Source organism: Cherax quadricarinatus, chromosome 13 (assembly GCF_038502225.1).
Source record: "Cherax quadricarinatus isolate ZL_2023a chromosome 13, ASM3850222v1, whole genome shotgun sequence".
NCBI classification, from domain to species: domain Eukaryota; kingdom Metazoa; phylum Arthropoda; class Malacostraca; order Decapoda; family Parastacidae; genus Cherax; species Cherax quadricarinatus.
Genome location: NC_091304.1, coordinates 40835089 through 40854171, shown reverse-complemented (window position 1 = coordinate 40854171; position 19083 = coordinate 40835089). Strand labels below are relative to the sequence as shown.

Sequence of the window (19083 nt, the reverse complement as noted above, 5' to 3'; positions counted from 1 at the left end):
CGACTCCTTATTAAGATGTCGGAATGCTGTTCTGAGGTTTGCCAGGCGCCCATATGCTGCAGCAGTTATTTGGTTGATGTGCGCTTCAGATGTGCCTGGTGTTATACTCACCCCAAGATCTTTTTCCTTGAGCGAGGTTTCTAGTCTCTGGCCCCCTAGACTGTACTCCGTCTGCGGTCTTTTTTGCTAAAATTAATATTTCATGTGGAAAATTTTTTTTTTCAATACTTTGGGGTGTCAGGAATGGATTAATTTGATTTCCATCATTTCTTATGGGGAAAATTAACTCGACTAACGATAATTCCGACTAACGTTGAGCTCTCAGGAACGGATTAATATCATTTGTCGAGGGTCCACTGTATTTCTCTCTTCCCCAGGTGCATATACGCTTACTATAACCCACTTCTCACATCCAACCTTTATTAACTCCACACAATCCTTGAATTAATACATTTCTAGTCCCTCTTTTCCTGCCATAACTTATCCTTCAATATTATTGCTACTCCTTCTGTAGCTCTAACTCTATTAGAAACCCCTGACCTAATCCCATTTATTCCTCTCCACTGAAACTCTCCCACCCCCTTCAGGTCTGTTTCACTTAAAGCCAGGACATCCAGCTTCTTCTCATTCATAACATCCACAATCATCTCTTTCTTATCATTCGCACAACATCCACGCATATTCAGACTTCCCACTTTGACAATATCAATAAATATAAATATAAATATAAATATAAATATATATATATATATATATATATATATATATATATATATATATATATATATATATATATATATATTTCAAACAAGTCGGCCGTCTCCCACCGAGGCAGGGTGACCCAAAAAAGAAGAAAATCCCCAAAAAGAAAATACTTTCATCATCATTCAACACTTTCACCACACTCACACATTATCACTGCTTTTGCAGAGGTGCTCAGAATACAACAGTTTAAAAGCATACACATATAAAGATACACAACATATCCCTCCAAACTACCAATATCCCAAACCCTCCTTTAAAGTGCAGGCATTGTACTTCCCATTTCCAGGACTCAAGTCCGACTATATGAAAATAACCGGTTTCCCTGAATCCCTTCACTAAATATTACCCTGCTCACACTCAAACAGATCGTCAGGCCCCAAGTACCATTCGTCTCCATTCACTCCTATCTAACATGCTCACGCACGCTTGCTGGAAGTCCAAGCCCCTTGCCCACAAAACCTCCTTTACCCCCTCTCTCCAACCCTTTCGAGGATGACCCCTACCCCGCCTTCCTTCCCCTATAGATTTATATGCTTTCCATGTCATTCTACTTTAATCCATTCTCTCTAAATGACCAAAGCACCTCAACAACCCCTCTTCTGCCCTCTGACTAATACTTTTATTAACTCCACACCTTTTCCTAATTTCCACACTCCGAATTTTCTGCATAATATTTACACCACACATTGCCCTTAAACAGGACATCTCCACTGCCTCCAACCGTCTCCTCGCTGCTGCATTTACCACCCAAGCTTCACACCCATATAAGAGTGTTGGTACTACTATACTTTCATACATTCCCTTCTTTGCCGCCATAGATAACGTTTTTTGACTCCACATATACCTCAACGCACCACTCACCTTTTTTCCCTCATCAATTCTATGATTAACCTCATCCTTCATAAATCCATCCGCCGACACGTCAACTCCCAAGTATCTGAAAACATTCACTTCTTCCATACTACTCCTCCCCAATTTGATATCCAATTTTTCTTTATCTAAATCATTTGACACCCTCATCACCTTACTCTTTTCTATGTTCACTTTCAACTTTCTACCTTTACACACATTCCCAAACTCATCCACTAACCTTTGCAATTTTTCTTTAGAATCTCCCATAAGCACAGTATCATCAGCAAAAAGTAACTGTCAATTCCCATTTTGAATTTGATTCCCCAAAATTTAATCCCACCCGTCTCCCAAACACCCTAGCATTTACTTCCTTTACAACCCCATCTATAAATATATTAAACAACCATGGTGACATTACACATCCCTGTCTAAGACCTACTTTTACCGGGAAGTATTCTCCCTCTCTTCTACACACCCTAACCTGAGCCTCACTATCCTCATAAAAACTCTTTACAGCATTTAATAACTTACCACCTATTCCATATACTTGCAACATCTGCCACATTGCTCCTCTATCCACTCTATCATATGCCTTTTCTAAATCCATAAATGCAATAAAAACTTCCCTACCTTTATCTAAATACTGTTCATATATATGCTTCAATGTAAACACTTGATCTACACATCCCCTACCCACTCTGAAACCTCCTTGCTCATCCACTATCCTACATTCTGTCTTACCTCTAATTCTTTCAATTATAACCCTACCGTACACTTTTCCTGGTATACTCAATAAACTTATTCCTCTATAATTTTTACAGTCTCTTTTGTCCCCTTTCCCTTTATATAAAGGGACTATACATGCTCTCCACCAATCCCTAGGTACCTTCCCCTCTTTCATACATTTATTAAACAAAAGTACCAACCACTCCAACACTATCCCCCACTGCTTTTAACATTTCTGTCATGATCCCATCAGTTCCAGCTGCTTTACCCCCCTTTCATTTTACGTAAAGCCTCACGTACCTCCCCCACACTTACATTCTGTTCTTCTTCACGCCTAAAAGATGGTATACCTCCCTGACCAGTGCATGAAATTACTGCCTCTGTTTCTTTCTTAACATTTAAAAGTTCCTCAAAATATTCTCGCCATCTACCTAATACCTCCATCTCCCCATCTACTAACTCCCCTACTCTGTTTTTAACTGACAAATCAATACTTTCCCTAGGCTTTCTTAACTTGTTTAACTCCAAAATTTTTTCTTATTTTCATTAAAATTTCTTGACAGTGCCTCTCCCACTCTATCATCTGCTCTCCTTTTGCACTCTCTCACCACTCTCTTTACCTTTCTTTTACTCTCCATATACTCTGCTCTTCTCATAACACTTCTGCTTTGTAAAAACCTCTCATAAGCTAACTTTTTCTCTTTTATCACACCCTTTACTTCATCATTCCACCAATCACTCCTCTTTCCTCCTGCCCCCACCCTCCTATAACCACAAACTTCTGCCTCACATTCTAATACTGCATTTTTAAAACTATTCCAACCCTCTTCAACCCCCCCACTACTCATCTTTGCACTAGCCCACCTTTCTGCCAATAGTCGCTTATATCTCACCCGAACTTCCTCCTCCCTTAGTTTATACACTTTCACCTCCCTCTTACTTGTTGTTGCCACCTTCCTCTTTTCCCATCTACCTCTTACTCTAACTGTAGCTACAACTAAATAATGATCCGATATATCAGTTGACCCTCTATAAACATGTACATCCTGGAGCCTACCCATCAACCTTTTATCCACCAATACATAATCTAATAAACTACTTTCATTACGTGCTACATCATACCTTGTATATTTATTAATCCTCTTTTTCATAAAATATATATTACTTATTACCAAATCTCTTTCAACACATAGCTCAATTAAAGGCTCCCCATTTACATTTACCCCTGGCACCCCAGATTTACCTACTACTCCCTCCATAATATTTTTACCCACTTTAGCATTGAAATCCCCAACCACCATTACTCTCACACTTGATTCAAAACTCCCCACGCATTCACTCAACATTTCCCAAAATCTCTCTCTCCTCTACACTTCTCTCTTCTCCAGGTGCATACTTGCTTATTAAAACTCACTTTTCACATCCAATCTTTATTTTACTCCACATAATCCTTGAATTAATACATTTATAGTCCCTCTTTTCCTGCCATAGTTTATCCTTCAACATTATTGCTACTACTCCTTTAGCTCTAACTCTAATCAAAACCCCTGACCTAATCCCATTTATTCCTCTCCACTGAAACTCTCCCACCCCCTTCAGCTTTGTTTCACTTAAAGCCAGGACATCCAGCTTCTTCTCATTCATAACATCCAAAATCATCTCTCTTATCATCTGCACAACATCCATGCACATTCAGACTTCCCACTTTGACAATTTTCTTCTTATTCTTTTTAGCAATCTTTACAGGAAAAGGGGTTACTAGCCCACTGTTCCCGGCATTTTAGTTGACTTTTACAACACGCATGGCTTACGGAGGAAAGATTCTTATTCCACTTCCCCATGGATATAAAAGGAAAAGGAATAAGACCAAGAACTATTAAGATAAAATCAAAGAAAACTCAGATGAGTGTGCATAAATAAATGTGTACATGTATGTGTAGTGTGACCTAAGTGTAAGTAGAAGTAGCAAGACATACCTGTAATCTTGCATATTTATGAGACAGACAAAAGACATCAGCAATCCTACCATCATGTAAAACAATTACAGGCTTTCATTTTACACTCACTTGGCAGGACGGTAGTGCCTCCCTGGGTGATTGCTGTCTACCAACCTACATTATATATATATATATATATATATATATATATATATATATATACATATATATATATATACATATATATATATATATATATATAATATATATAATAAATATATATATATAATATATATATATATACAATATATATATATATATATATATATATATATATATATATATATATAATATATAATATATATATATAAAATATATAATATATATATATAATATATATAATATGTGTGTGTGTGTGTGTGTGTGTGTGAGTACTGAATTGTGGTTGCAGGGATCGAGTCACCGCTCCTGGCCCCGCCTCTTCACTGGTCGCCACTAGGTCCACTCTCTCCCTGTTCCACGAGCTTTATCATACCTCTTCTTAAAGCTATGTATGGTACCTGCCTCCACTACATGACTCTCCAGACTATTCCACTTCCCGACAACTAAACGACTGAAGAAATACTTCCCAACATCCCTGCGACTCATCTGAGTCTTCAACTTCCCCTGTTGCTGTGTCCCATCTCTGAAACATCCTGTTCTTATCCACCCTGTCAAATCCTTTCAGTTATCATGTTGTCCCTATCCCCCCTGTCCTCCAGTGCAGTGTCGTCAGGTCGACCTCCCTCCACCTCTCCTCGCAGGACACGCCCCTTAGCTCCGGGACTAGTCTCGCTGCAAACCTCTGCAAATTCTCCCGTTTCCCGATGCGCTTGGCCAGGTGTTGGTTCCAAACAGGAGCTGCATACTCCAATATGGGCCCCATGTACACGGCGCGCGGGGCCCGGAACGACCCCCTACCGAAATACCGGAATGCTACTCTTAGGTTTGCTAGTCGCCCATATGCTGGAGGGAGTGTGTGTGTGTGTGTGTGTGTGTGTGTGTGTGTGTGTGTGTGTGTGTGTGTGTGTGTGTGTGTGTGTGTGTGTGTGTGTGTGTGTGTGTGTGTGTGTACCTCTTCTTAAAGCTATGTATGGATCCTGCCTCCACTACATCGAGTGTGTGTGTGTGTACTCACCTAGTTGAGGTTGCAGGGGTCGAGTCCGAGCTCCTGGCCCCGCCTCTTCACTGATCGCTACTAGGTCACTCTCCCTGAACCGTGAGCTTTATCATACCTCTGCTTAAAGCTATGTATGGATCCTGCCTCCACTACATCGCTTCCCAAACTATTCCACTTACTGACTACTCTGTGGCTGAAGAAATACTTCCTAACATCCCTGTGATTCATCTGTGTCTTCAACTTCCAACTGTGTCCCCTTGTTACTGTGTCCAATCTCTGGAACATCCTGTCTTTGTCCACCTTGTCAATTCCTCTCAGTATTTTGTATGTCGTTATCATGTCCCCCCTATCTCTCCTGTCCTCCAGTGTCGTCAGGTTGATTTCCCTTAACCTCTCCTCGTAGGACATACCTCTTAGCTCTGGGACTAGTCTTGTTGCAAACCTTTGCACTTTCTCTAGTTTCTTTACGTGCTTGGCTAGGTGTGGGTTCCAAACTGGTGCCGCATACTCCAATATGGGCCTAACGTACACGGTGTACAGGGTCCTGAATGATTCCTTATTCAGATGTCGGAATGCTGTTCTGAGGTTTGCTAGGCGCCCATATGCTGCAGCAGTTATTTGGTTGATGTGCACTTCAGGAGATGTGCCTGTGTGTGTGTGTGGTGTGTGTGTGTGTGGTGTGAGGTTTGTAGTCTCTGGCCCCCTAGACTGTACTCCGTCTGCGGTCTTCTGTGTGTGTGTGGTGTGTGTGTGGGGTGTGTGTGTGTGGTGTGTGGGTGTGGTGTGTGTGTGTGTGTGTGTGTGTGTGTGTGTGTGGTTTATGTGTGTGTGGTGTGTGTGTGGTGTGTGTGTGTGTGTGTGTGTGTGTGGTGTGTGTGTGTGTGGTGTGTGTGGTGTGTGTGGTGTGTGTGTGTGTGTGGTGTGTGTGTGTGTGTGTGTGTGTGTGTGTGTGTGTGTGTGTGTGTGTGTGTGTGTGTGTGTGTGTGTGTGTGTGTGTGTGTGTGTGTGTGTGTGTGTGTGTGTGGTGTGTGTGTGTGTGCGTGTGTGTGTGTGTATGTGTGGTGTGTGTGTGTGTGTGTGTGTGTGTGTGTGTGTGTGTGTGTGTGTGTGTGTGTGTGTGTGGTGTGGTGTGTGTGTGTGTGTGTGTGGTGTGTGTGTGTGTGTGTGTGTGTGTGTGTGTGTGTGTGTGTGTGTGTGTGTGTGTGTGTGTGTGTGTGTGTGTGTGTGTGTGTGTGTGTGAGTGTGTGTGTGTGTGTGTGTGTGTGTAGTGTGTGTGTGTAGTGTGTGTGTGTGTGTGGCGTGTGGTGTGTGGTGTGTGTGTGTGGTGTGGTGTGTGTCTGTGGTGTGTGTCTGTGGTGTGTGTGTGTGGTGTGTGTGTGTAGTGTGTGTGTGTAGTGTGTGTGGTGTGTGTGTGTGTGTGTGTGTGTGGTGTGTGTGTGTGATTGTGTGTGGTGTGTGTGTGGCACTTGCGCAGCTTGTTCCCATATAAGTAAACCATAGATTGTACACTAGCACTCGGCTTTAAAAAGGATTACTCTTATCCACAAATTCAATTCACTATATCACTGCCTATTTATATCCCTTTTCCCCCGTTAGAACACTTGTACAATACTTTACACTTCTCTGTCACCTCTGGCAATATTATTTTGCTGGTGGTGGTCGACCCATATATATTCCATGACTCGCAAAATCGTAATGACACGATTGCAAACAAACCATACCACGGGCGGGGATAGAACCCGTGATCAGAGTCTCAAATCTCCAGACCGTCACGTTAGCCACTGGACCAGCTAGCCACAATAAGATTCGTCCAATTAGGTATATTTTTACACCATAGGAAGGTTAGTATAGGCACCACTGTGACCACAAATGCAAGTTTTTACAGACGAATCTCCAGCTAGCGTGGCCGTGGTCACAGTGGTGCCTATGCTAACCTTCCTATGGTGTAGAAATATACCTAGTTGGATGAATCTTATTGTGGCTAGCTGGTCCAGTGGCTAACGCGACAGTCTGGAGTTTTAAGACTCTCTGATCGCGGGTTCTATCCCCACCCGTGGTATGGTTTATATATTCCATAAATTATACACTATGTATTGGGTATTTGACAGATTGCTGTAATCCACAATTTAAGATCACTATATCACTGAACATCAATACCTCGCCATTCACTGTATTTCTTGTATAATACGAGAAACAATCCTTCAGTATAAAACACGACCCACTGTGTGGTAACACCTGTAGGCCTAGTTCACAACCTGCTGTCCTCACTTTTCCTCCCTCTACCTCCCCCTCTCTCTACCTCCCCCTCTCTCTACCTCCCCCTCTCTCTACCTCCCCCTCTCTCTACCTCCCCCTCTCTCTACCTCCCCCTCTCTCTACCTCCCCCTCTCTCTACCTCCCTCTTTCTCTACCTCCCTCTGGAGTTTACCTGGAGAGAGTTCCGGGAGTCAACGCCCCCGCGGCCCGGTCTGTGACCAGGCCTCCTGGTGGATCAGAGCCTGATCAACCAGGCTGTTACTGCTGGCTGCACGCAAACCAACGTACGAGCCACAGCCCGGCTGGTCAGGAACCGACTTTAGGTGCTTGTCCAGTGCCAGCTTGAAGACAGCCAGGGGTCTGTTGGTAATCCCCCTTATGTATGCTGGGAGGCAGTTGAACAGTCTTGGGCCCCTGACACTTATTGTATGGTCTCTTAACGTGCTAGTGACACCCCTGCTTTTCATTGGGGGGATGTTGCATCGTCTGCCAAGTCTTTTGCTTTCGTAGTGAGTGATTTTCGTGTGCAAGTTCGGTACTAGTCCCTCTAAGATTTTCCAGGTGTATATAATCATGTATCTCTCCCGCCTGCATTCCAGGGAATACAGGTTTAGGAACCTCAAGCTCTACCAGTAATTGAGGTGTTTTATCTCCGTTATGCCCACCGTGAAGGTTCTCTGTACATTTTCTAGGTCAGCAATTTCACCTGCCTTGAAAGGTGCTGTTAGTGTGCAGCAATATTCCAGCCTAGATAGAACAAGTGACCTGAAGAGTGTCATCATGGGCTTGGCCTCCCTAGTTTTGAAGGTTCTCATTATCCATCCTGTCATTTTTCTAGCAGATGCGATTGATACAATGTTATGGACCTTGAAGGTGAGATCCTCCGACATGATCACTCCCAGGTCTTTGACGTTGGTGTTTCGCTCTATTTTGTGGCCAGAATTTGTTTTGTACTCTGATGAAGATTTAATTTCCTCGTGTTTACCATATCTGAGTAATTGAAATTTCTCATCGTTGAACTTCATATTGTTTTCTGCAGCCCACTGAAAGATTTGGTTGATGTCCGCCTGGAGCCTTGCAGTGTCTGCAATGGAAGACACTGTCATGCAGATTCGGGTGTCATCTGCAAAGGAAGACAAGGTGCTGTGGCTGACATCCTTGTCTATGTCGTATATGAGGATGAGGAACAAGATGGGAGCGAGTACTGTGCCTTGTGGAACAGAGCTTTTCACCGTAGCTGCCTCGGACTTTACTCTGTTGACGACTACTCTGTGTTCTATTAGTGAGGAAATTATAGATATATCGACCGACTTTTCCTGTTATTCATTTAGCACGCATTTTGTGCGCTATTACGCCATGGTCACACTTGTCGAAGGCTTTTGCAAAGTCTGTATATATTACATCTGCATTCTTTTTGTCTTCTAGTGCATTTAGGACCTTGTCGTAGTGATCCAATAGTTGAGACAGACAGGAGCGACCTGTTCTAAACCCATGTTGCCCTGGGTTGTGTAACTGATGGGTTTCTAGATGGGTGGTGATCTTGCTTCTTAGGACCCTTTCAAAGATTTTTATGATATGGGATGTTAGTGCTATCGGTCTGTAGTTCTTTGCTGTTGCTTTACTGCCCCCTTTGTGGAGTGGGGCTATGTCTGTTGTTTTTAGTAACTGTGGGACGACCCCCGTGTCCATGCTCCCTCTCCATAGGATGGAAAAGGCTCGTGATAGGGGCTTCTTGCAGTTCTTGATGAACACAGAGTTCCATGAGTCTGGCCCTGGGGCAGAGTGCATGGGCATGTCATTTATCGCCTGTTCGAAGTCATTTGGCATCAGGATAACATCGGATAGGCTTGTGTTAACCAAATTTTGTGGCTCTCATAAAAAATTAATTTTGATCTTCGACTCTCAGTCTGGTTAACGGCTTGCTAAAAACTGAGTCATATTGGGACTTGAGTAGCTCACTCATTTCCTTGCTGTCATCTGTGTAGGACCCATCTCTACCTCCCTCCCTCTCTACCTCTCTCTCTACCTCCCTCTCTCTCTCTCTACCTCCCTCTCTCTCTCTCTACCTCCCTCTCTCTCTCTACCCCTCTCTACCTCCCTCTCTACCTCCTTCTCCACCTCCTTCTCCCTCTCCCTCTACCTCCCTCTCTACCTCCCGCTCTACCTTCCCCTTTCTCTACCTCCCTCTCTCTCTACCTCTCTCTCTACCTCTCTCTCTACCTCCCTCCCTCTCTACCTCCCTCTCTCTCTACCTCCCTCTCTCTCTACCTCCCTCTCTCTCTACCTCCCTCTCTCTCTACCTCCCTCTCTCTCTACCTCCCTCTCTCTCTACCTCCCTCTCTCTCTACCTCCCTCTCTCTCTACCTCCCTCTCTCTCTACCTCCCTCTCTCTCTACCTCCCTCTCTCTCTACCTCCCTCTCTCTCTACCTCCCTCTCTCTCTACCTCCCTCTCTCTCTACCTCCCTCTCTCTCTACCTCCCTCTCTCTCTACCTCCCTCTCTCTCTACCTCCCTCTCTCTCTACCTCCCTCTCTCTCTACCTCCCTCTCTCTCTACCTCCCTCTCTCTCTACCTCCCTCTCTCTCTACCTCCCTCTTTCTCTACCTCCCTCTCTCTCTACCTCCCTCTCTCTCTACCTCCCTCTCTCTCTACCTCCCTCTCTCTCTACCTCCCTCTCTCTCTCTACCTCCCTCTCTCTCTACCTCCCTCTCTCTCTCTACCTCCCTCTCTCTCTACCTCCCTCTCTCTCTCTACCTCCCTCTCTCTCTCTACCTCCCTCTCTCTCTCTACCTCCCTCTCTCTCTCTACCTCCCTCTCTCTCTCTACCTCCCTCTCTCTACCTCCCTCTCTCTACCTCCCTCTACCTCCCTCTCTCTCTACCTCCCCCTCTCTCTCTACCTCCCTCTCTCTACCTCCCTCTCTCTCTCTACCTCCCTCTTTCTCTACCTCCCTCTCTCTCTACCTCCCTCTTTCTCTACCTCCCTCTCCCTCTCTACCTCCCTCTCTCTCTCTACCTCCCTCTCTCTCTCTACCTCCCTCTCTCTCTCTACCTCCCTCTCTCTCTCTACCTCCCTCTCTCTCTCTACCTCCCTCTCTCTCTCTACCTCCCTTTCTCTACCTCCCTCTCTCTCTCTCTACCTCCCTTTCTCTACCTCCCTCTCTCTCTACCTCCCTCTCTCTACCTCCCTCTACCTCCCTCTCTCTACCTCCCTCTCTCTACCTCCCTCTCTCTCTCTCCCTCCCTCTCTCTACCTCCCTCTCTCTCTCTACCTCCCTCTCTCTCTCTACCTCCCTCTCTCTCTCGACCTCTCTCTTTCGACCTCCCTCCTCTACCTCCCTCTCTCTCCTCCTATATATATATATGTGTGTATATATATATGTGTATATATATATATATATATATATATATATATATATATATATATATATATATATATATATATATATATATATATATATATATATATATATATATAATGTATGTAAACCTGGTCAATTAGCAAAAACTCACTTAAAATTAAGTCCTTCCCAAAATTTTCTCTTATACGTTTAAAGAAGTGTATTTTTTTTATTAATGTTAATGTAATTTTTTTTAATTTTGCACCAAAAGAAACTTAGAAAATTATCTAACCTTGTTATAACAAGAGCAATTTATTTTAGCCTAACCCAACTAAATATATTTTAGATTTGTTTACAGTAATTTAATACTAAACAAACGCAATGAAATATATTTTTTTTCGTTACATTCAGAATGATTTTGGCGAAATTATTGCATACACAAATTTTCGCTTGTCCTATATGGCAAGATGAGCGTTGCTATTTAAGCCAAGACCGCAAGTTCTGCCTATTCGGCACGATATATATATATATATATATATTATTCTCCCCTTTTCCTCCCTTCTTCCTCTCCCTCCTTCCCTTCTCCCTCCTCCCTCTCCCTCCTTCCCTTCTCTTTCCCCTCTTCTCTCCCTCTCTCCTCTCTCTCCCTCTCTCCTTTCCCCTCTATCTTCTCTTTCTCCCTTCTCTCTCTCCTCTTTCTCCTCTCATTCTCTTTCCCTTCCTTTCTTTCTGCTCTCTCCCCCCTTCTCACCCCACCTTCCTACCAACCACTCTTCATTCACTGCTCTCCCTCGTCTAGTAAGTGGCCACAAGTTTGTCAGGTGGATATGTGCACAAACTCGATGTTAAAATCATTGTGTATCACTTATGAAGAATTCAACTTTAATATATGACTTGGAGATACCTGCTGGCCTCCACAACCTTCTCCACTCATTTGTAATAACTTTTTCTTTTTTTGTGGTAATTTTTTTGAGGCTGTATTCCTTGGAATTTTTATTGACCTAAGAAAAGCTTTTGACACAGTAGACCACAACATCCTACTCCACAAACTTGACCATTACGGTATAAGAGGCCATGCGCATGCATATTTCAAATCTTACCTTACTAATAGGTATCAGTATGTCACCATTAAAGACACAGCATCAACAACACAACCACTTGATACTGGAGTTCCGCAGGGAAGTGTCCTTGGTCCCCTGCTCTTCCTCATATACATCAATGATCTTCCAAACGTATCTCAACACCTGAACCCCATTCTCTTTGCTGACGACACGACTTACGTCATCTCTCACCCTAATCTTGCCACCGTCAACACCATTGTTAATGAGGAGCTGATCAAAATATCGACTTGGATGACAGCCAATAAACTTACCCTTAACACTGACAAAACCTACTACATTATGTTTGGTAGCAGAACAGGAGATGCGCAAATTAACATTAAGATCGACAACACTCTAATTGCCAGGCATAATGAGTGCAAATTCCTAGGCCTATACCTCGACAACAACCTGAACTTCAGCACCTATATCCAACACAACCAAAAAAGTATCCAAAACGGTTGGGATCCTCTCCAAGATACGATACTACGTGCCGCAAACTGCCCTTCTCACACTATACCATTCACTTATATATCCATACCTCACCTATGCTATCTGTGCTTGGGGTTCAACTGCAGCAACACACCTAAAGCCAATAATAACCCAACAAAAAGCCGCAGTAAGAATAATCACTAAATCCCATCCCTGGCAACACCCCCCCCCCCCCCACTCTTCATAGATCTAAACTTACTCCCTGTTCAGTACATCCACACTTACTGCTGTGCAATCTACATCTACAGGACCTTAAATTCCAATATTAACCTTGACCTAAAACGCTTTCTTGATAGTTGCGACAGAACCCACAGGCACAACACCAGACACAAACATCTCTATGACATTCCCCGTGTCCGACTAAACCTTTACAAAAATTCAATGTATGTCAAAGGCCCTAAAATCTGGAACACCCTACCTGAAAATTCTAAAACTGCAGACACATTCATCACCTTCAAAACTACCATCAGAAAACATCTTATCTCCCTGATACACCCTGTCAACTAATTACACGAATACCACCTGGTGGTTCACACTTACACTCACTCACCCATTTGACCATAAACAGAAATATCAATCTCAATCTTAAAATAATGAATCTTAACTAGTCATAAGTTGGCCTGTGATACTCCAATACTGAAACTATGTATAGTGCCAAAACAAAAGCATTCACATTGCTAAACTCACAACTAGTATTTAGTCACTTAGCCATAATACCAACTTACCTCATAATTTTGTAATATTTTAAACTTAAGATTTAATTTAAGTCTGCCCGAAATGCCTAGCCATGCTAGGTGTTCTAGTGGTACACTCTGTAATTATTATTTTACTATACTGTGAGCATCATCTTGGTGGGGGTTTGACAGACCCATTGTGACCCAGGTAGTGTTTGTACCAGCGCTGACAGGATGAGCTGTGGGGCGAGTGGTAAACAAGCCTCTCGCGCCACACAACTAACGTTAGTCAGGTTTAGCTTGCCAGTAACAGACATTCAGTATTAAGACATTATTAAGGAGACGTTCTCCCCTCCCCCCCCCTCTTCTTAGCATCCCCAAGACCTTGATCACGCCAACACACAACTTAAGCATGCTGCATTCGCCTGTACGTCGCTCCAGGGGGGGTCGAGTCTTTGTTTCTGACCCCCCCCCCCCCCGCCCCAGCCTCAGTTTGCCGCTTGCCAGATTGAGACCCTTCCTAGCCTCTTGGGCCTCATCGTACCTTCTTTTAAAGCTATGTATGGAGACTGCCTCCACCACTTCACCGATATTATTCCACTTTCTGACCACTAGGATACTGAAAAGATACGTCTAACATTCTGTGGTTCATCTGTGTCACTAACTTGCATTTGTGTCCCCAAACTCTTATTTCTCTCCTCAAACAGCCTGTCCCCGCCTACACTGTTATTTCCTGTACATATTTTGTGTATTTTATCATATCTCGCCTAATTCTATCATCGGTAGATTCGGATCCACTAAGTCTGTCCTCGGTAGATTCGGATCCATTAAGTCTATCCTCGGTAGATTCGGATCCATTAAGTCTATCCTCGGTAGATTCGGATCCATTAAGTCTGTCCTCGGTAGATTCGGATCCATTAAGTCTATCCTCGGTAGATTCGGATCCATTAAGTTTTTCCTCGGTAGATTCGGATCCATTAGCGTCTCCTCATAACTCGTGCCCCTTAACGTCTACGCACACAGGAAGAGAAGATTCAAACTCAAATGGGCTGATGTGGTAACAGCTCTTAGCTTGTAAACAAAGTTAGGAATGTTGAATTAGACACATGTGCAACTCTTGGGTATCTTTATTGAGTAAACGTTTCGCCACACAGTGGCTTCATCAGTCCATACAAAGGAGAAACTTGAAGAACAGGAGGAGAATGAGGTAATCAGTCCCTCAGCCTTGAGTCGATGTGGTCAGTCCATCAATCTTGAATCAATCTTGAAGATTGATGGACTGACCACATCGACTCAAGGCTGAGGGACTGATTACCTCATTCTCCTCCTGTTCTTCAAGTTTCTCCTTTGTATGGACTGATGAAGCCACTGTGTGGCGAAACGTTTCCTCAATAAAGATACCCAAGAGTTGCACATGTGTCTAATTCAACAACATGTCGGTTCTCTGAACCATTCATCTACAGTTACTCTACGTGATGTTCTCACAGTACTTGCAGTGATGTGCGTGATGTTCTCACAGCACTTGCAGTGATGTGCGTGATGTTCTCACAGCACTTGCAGTGATGTGCGTGATGTTCTCACAGTACTTGCAGTGATGTGCGTGATGTTCTCACAGCACTTGCAGTGATGTGCGTGATGTTCTCACAGCACTTGCAGTGATGTGCGTGATGTTCTCACAGCACTTGCAGTGATGTGCGTGATGTTCTCACAGCACTTGCAGTGATGTGCGTGATCTCACAGCACTTGCAGTGATGTGCGTGATCTCACAGCACTTGCAGTGATGTGCGTGATCTCACAGCACTTGCAGTGATGTGCGTGATGTTCTCACAGCACTTGCAGTGATGTGCGTGATCTCACAGCACTTGCAGTGATGTGCGTGATGTTCTCTCAGCACTTGCAATGATCTACGTGGTTACCACAGCACTTGCAGTGATGTGCGTGATGTTCTCACAGCACTTGCAGTGATGTGCGTGATGTTCTCACAGCACTTGCAGTGATGTGCGTGATGTTCTCACAGCACTTGCAGTGATGTGCGTGATGTTCTCACAGCACTTGCAGTGATGTGCGTGATGTTCTCACAGCACTTGCAGTGATGTGCGTGATGTTCTCACAGCACTTGCAGTGATGTGCGTGATCTCACAGCACTTGCAGTGAAGTGCGTGATGTTCTCACAGCACTTGCAGTGATGTGCGTGATGTTCTCACAGCACTTGCAGTGATGTGCGTGATGTTCTCACAGCACTTGCAGTGATGTGCGTGATGTTCTCACAGCACTTGCAGTGATGTGCGTGATGTTCTCACAGCACTTGCAGTGATGTGCGTGATGTTCTCACAGCACTTGCAGTGATGTGCGTGATGTTCTCACAGCACTTGCAGTGATGTGCGTGATGTTCTCACAGCACTTGCAGTGATGTGCGTGATGTTCTCACAGCACTTGCAGTGATGTGCGTGATGTTCTCACAGCACTTGCAGTGATGTGCGTGATGTTCTCTCAGCACTTGCAGTGATGTGCGTGATGTTCTCACAGCACTTGCAGTGATGTGCGTGATGTTCTCACAGCACTTGCAGTGATGTGCGTGATCTCCTAGCACTTGCAGCGATGTGCGTGATGTTCTCACAGCACTTGCAGTGAAGTGCGTGATGTTCTCACAGCACTTGCAGTGATGTGCGTGATGTTCTCACAGCACTTGCAGTGATGTGCGTGATGTTCTCACAGCACTTGCAGTGAAGTGCGTGATGTTCTCTCAGCACTTGCAGTGATGTGCGTGATGTTCTCACAGCACTTGCAGTGATGTGCGTGATGTTCTCACAGCACTTGCAGTGATGTGCGTGATGTTCTCACAGCACTTGCAGTGATCTACGTGATGTTCTCACAGCACTTGCAGTGATCTACGTGATGTTCTCACAACACTTGCAATGATCTACGTGATCTCTCAGCACTTGCAATGATCTACGTGGTTATGATCTACGTGGTTATCACAGCACTTGCAGTGATGTACGTGATGTTCTCACAGCACTTGCAGTGATCTACGTGATCTCACAGCACTTGCAGTGATGTACGTGATGTTCTCACAGCACTTGCAGTGATGTACGTGATGTTCTCACAGCACTTGCAGTGATGTACGTGATGTTCTCACAGCACTTGCAGTGATGTACGTGATGTTCTCACAGCACTTGCAGTGATGTACGTGATGTTCTCACAGCACTTTCAGTGAGGTACGTGATCTCAGTGTACAGTATATTACAAGGCACCATGTGTTCTTAATGGTCTTAGAATATATTGTGAAGTGTTTGTGCTGGTCGGTAATGGTTCCAATACTGTGTTTGTGCTGGTCGGTAATGGTTCCAATACTGTGTTTGTGCTGGTCGGTAATGGTTCCAGTACTGTGTGTGCTGGTCGGTAATGGTTCCAATACTGTGTTTGTGCTGGTCGGTAATGGTTCCAATACTCTGTGTTTGTGAACATTAAAATGGTATAAAATACCGACAGGGTGTTAGGTAAGACACACATGCAACAATTAGGTATCTTTATTTCGAAACGTTTCGCCTACACAGTAGGCTTCTTCAATCGAGTACTCGACTGAAGAAGCCTACTGTGTAGGCGAAACGTTTCGAAATAAAGATACCTAACTGTTGCATATGTGTCTTACCTAAACACTGTGTTTGTGTTGGTCTGTAATGGTTCCAATACTCTGTGTACTGGTCGGTAATGGTTCCAATACTGTGTTTGTGCTGGTCGGTAATGGTTCCAATACTGTGTTTGTGCTGGTCGGTAATGGTTCCAATACTGTGTTTGTGCTGGTCGGTAATGGTTCCAATACTGTGTTTGTGCTGGTCGGTAATGGTTCCAATACTGTGTTTGTGCTGGTCGGTAATGGTTCCAATACTGTGTTTGTGCTGGTCGGTAATGGTTCCAATACTGTGTGTGCTGGTCGGTAATGGTTCCAATACTGTGTTTGTGCTGGTCGGTAATGGTTCCAATACTGTGTTTGTGCTGGTCGGTAATGGTTCCAATACTGTGTTTGTGCTGGTCGGTAATGGTTCCAATACTGTGTGTGTTGGTCGGTAATGGTTCCAATACTGTGTTTGTGCTGATCGGTAATGGTTCCAATACTGTGTGTGCTGGTCGGTAATGGTTCCAATACTGTGTTTGTGCTGGTCGGTAATGGTTCCAATACTGTGTTTGTGCTGATCGGTAATGGTTCCAATACTGTGTTTGCTGGTCGGTAATGGTTCCAATACTGTGTGTGCTGGTCGGTAATGGTTCCAATACTCTGTGTGCTGGTCGGTAATGGTTCCAATACTGTGTGTGCTGGTCGGTAATGGTTCCAATACTGTGTGTGCTGGTCGGTAATGGTTCCAATACTGTGTGTGCTGGTCGGTAATGGTTCCAATACTGTGTTTGTGCTGGTCGGTAATGGTTCCAATACTGTGTTTGTGCTGGTCGGTAATGGTTCCAATACTGTGTTTGTGCTGGTCGGTAATGGTTCCAATACTGTGTTTGTGCTGGTCGGTAATGGTTCCAATACTGTGTTTGTGCTGGTCGGTAATGGTTCCAATACTGTGTTTGTGCTGGTCGGTAATGGTTCCAATACTGTGTTTGTGCTGGTCGGTAATGGTTCCAATACTGTGTTTGTGCTGGTCGGTAATGGTTCCAATACTGTATTTGTGCTGGTCGGTAATGGTTCCAATACTGTGTTTGTGCTGGTCGGTAATGGTTCCAATACTGTGTGTGCTGGTCGGTAATGGTTCCAATACTGTGTTTGTGCTGGTCGGTAATGGTTCCAATACTGTGTGTGCTGGTCGGTAATGGTTCCAATACTGTGTGTGCTGGTCGGTAATGGTTCCAATACTCTGTGCTGGAATGTTTAGGTATATTTAATGAGCACGCTCGCACGCACGCGCTCTCAACTTTCTGTAATTATCTAATAGTCCTGGTGAGGGGTTCTTGATCTAGGGAATTGGATCTGTGCTCCAGGTCCTTTAATTGAGCCTGAATATCTTCCATCCTCCCCTCTACTAGCGCTGTGTAATCCCTACGGGTTGAGCGCTCCCCCTTAATTCAAATAGATAATTTCACAATTACAGCGCAGTAACAAGTGTTTGTTAATATAAAAGTTATATAGTTTGTTTTAAGAAGGAAGAACAACATTATAGAGGTGTTGGTTACTATTGTATTAAGAGAGTTGTTGAAGTTATTAATGTGTGTGTGTTTACTTTACAGTTGATCACTCATCTACACGACGTGGTGTTGAGGAGAGATGAGGCGGGTAACCCAATAGAAACCAAGCTACACCAACTCTCTACTGACCTACACACTGTTATTACCAACTACCTCCAGGTTAGTCAACCACCACCACCACCACCACCACCATCATCATCAATGATACTCTTTGAGTCCCTTATTCTCCATAGACTGGAATACTGCTGTACATGAACAGCTCTTGTTGAGGCAAAATAAACAACAGATCTGGAGACAAACTTGTGATATTTCGGTCCGACTTGAACCATTAATTAATTAGTCACAGAAGCGCGAAGAGAAGGGGGACCAGAATATATAAGATAAGATTTCGTTCGGATTTTTAACCCCGGAGGGTTAGCCACCCAGGATAACCCAAGAAAGTCAGTGCGTCATCGAGGACTGTCTAACTTATTTCCATTGGGGTCCTTAATCTTGTCCCCCAGGATGCGACCCACACCAGTCGACTAACACCCAGGTACCTATTTGCTGCTAGGTGAACAGGACAATAGGTGTAAGGAAACGTGTCGGAATTTCCACCCGCCGGG

At 44.1% G+C, this 19083-nt stretch overlaps 1 protein-coding gene across 6 annotated transcripts in view; it reads left to right on the top strand.

Moving 5' to 3' along the window:
* Positions 1–18748, top strand: part of LRR (Leucine-rich repeat) — a 705864-nt gene extending 687116 nt beyond the window's left edge. For all 6 annotated transcript variants that reach the window (XM_070084670.1, XM_070084668.1, XM_070084669.1 and 3 more), the window contains one exon: positions 18521–18748. In XM_070084670.1, the coding sequence (XP_069940771.1) occupies positions 18521–18733 (213 nt within the window). In that variant the 3' untranslated portion in view covers positions 18734–18748. The remainder of the gene's footprint in view (positions 1–18520) is intronic.
* Positions 18749–19083: the final 335 nt, after the last annotated feature.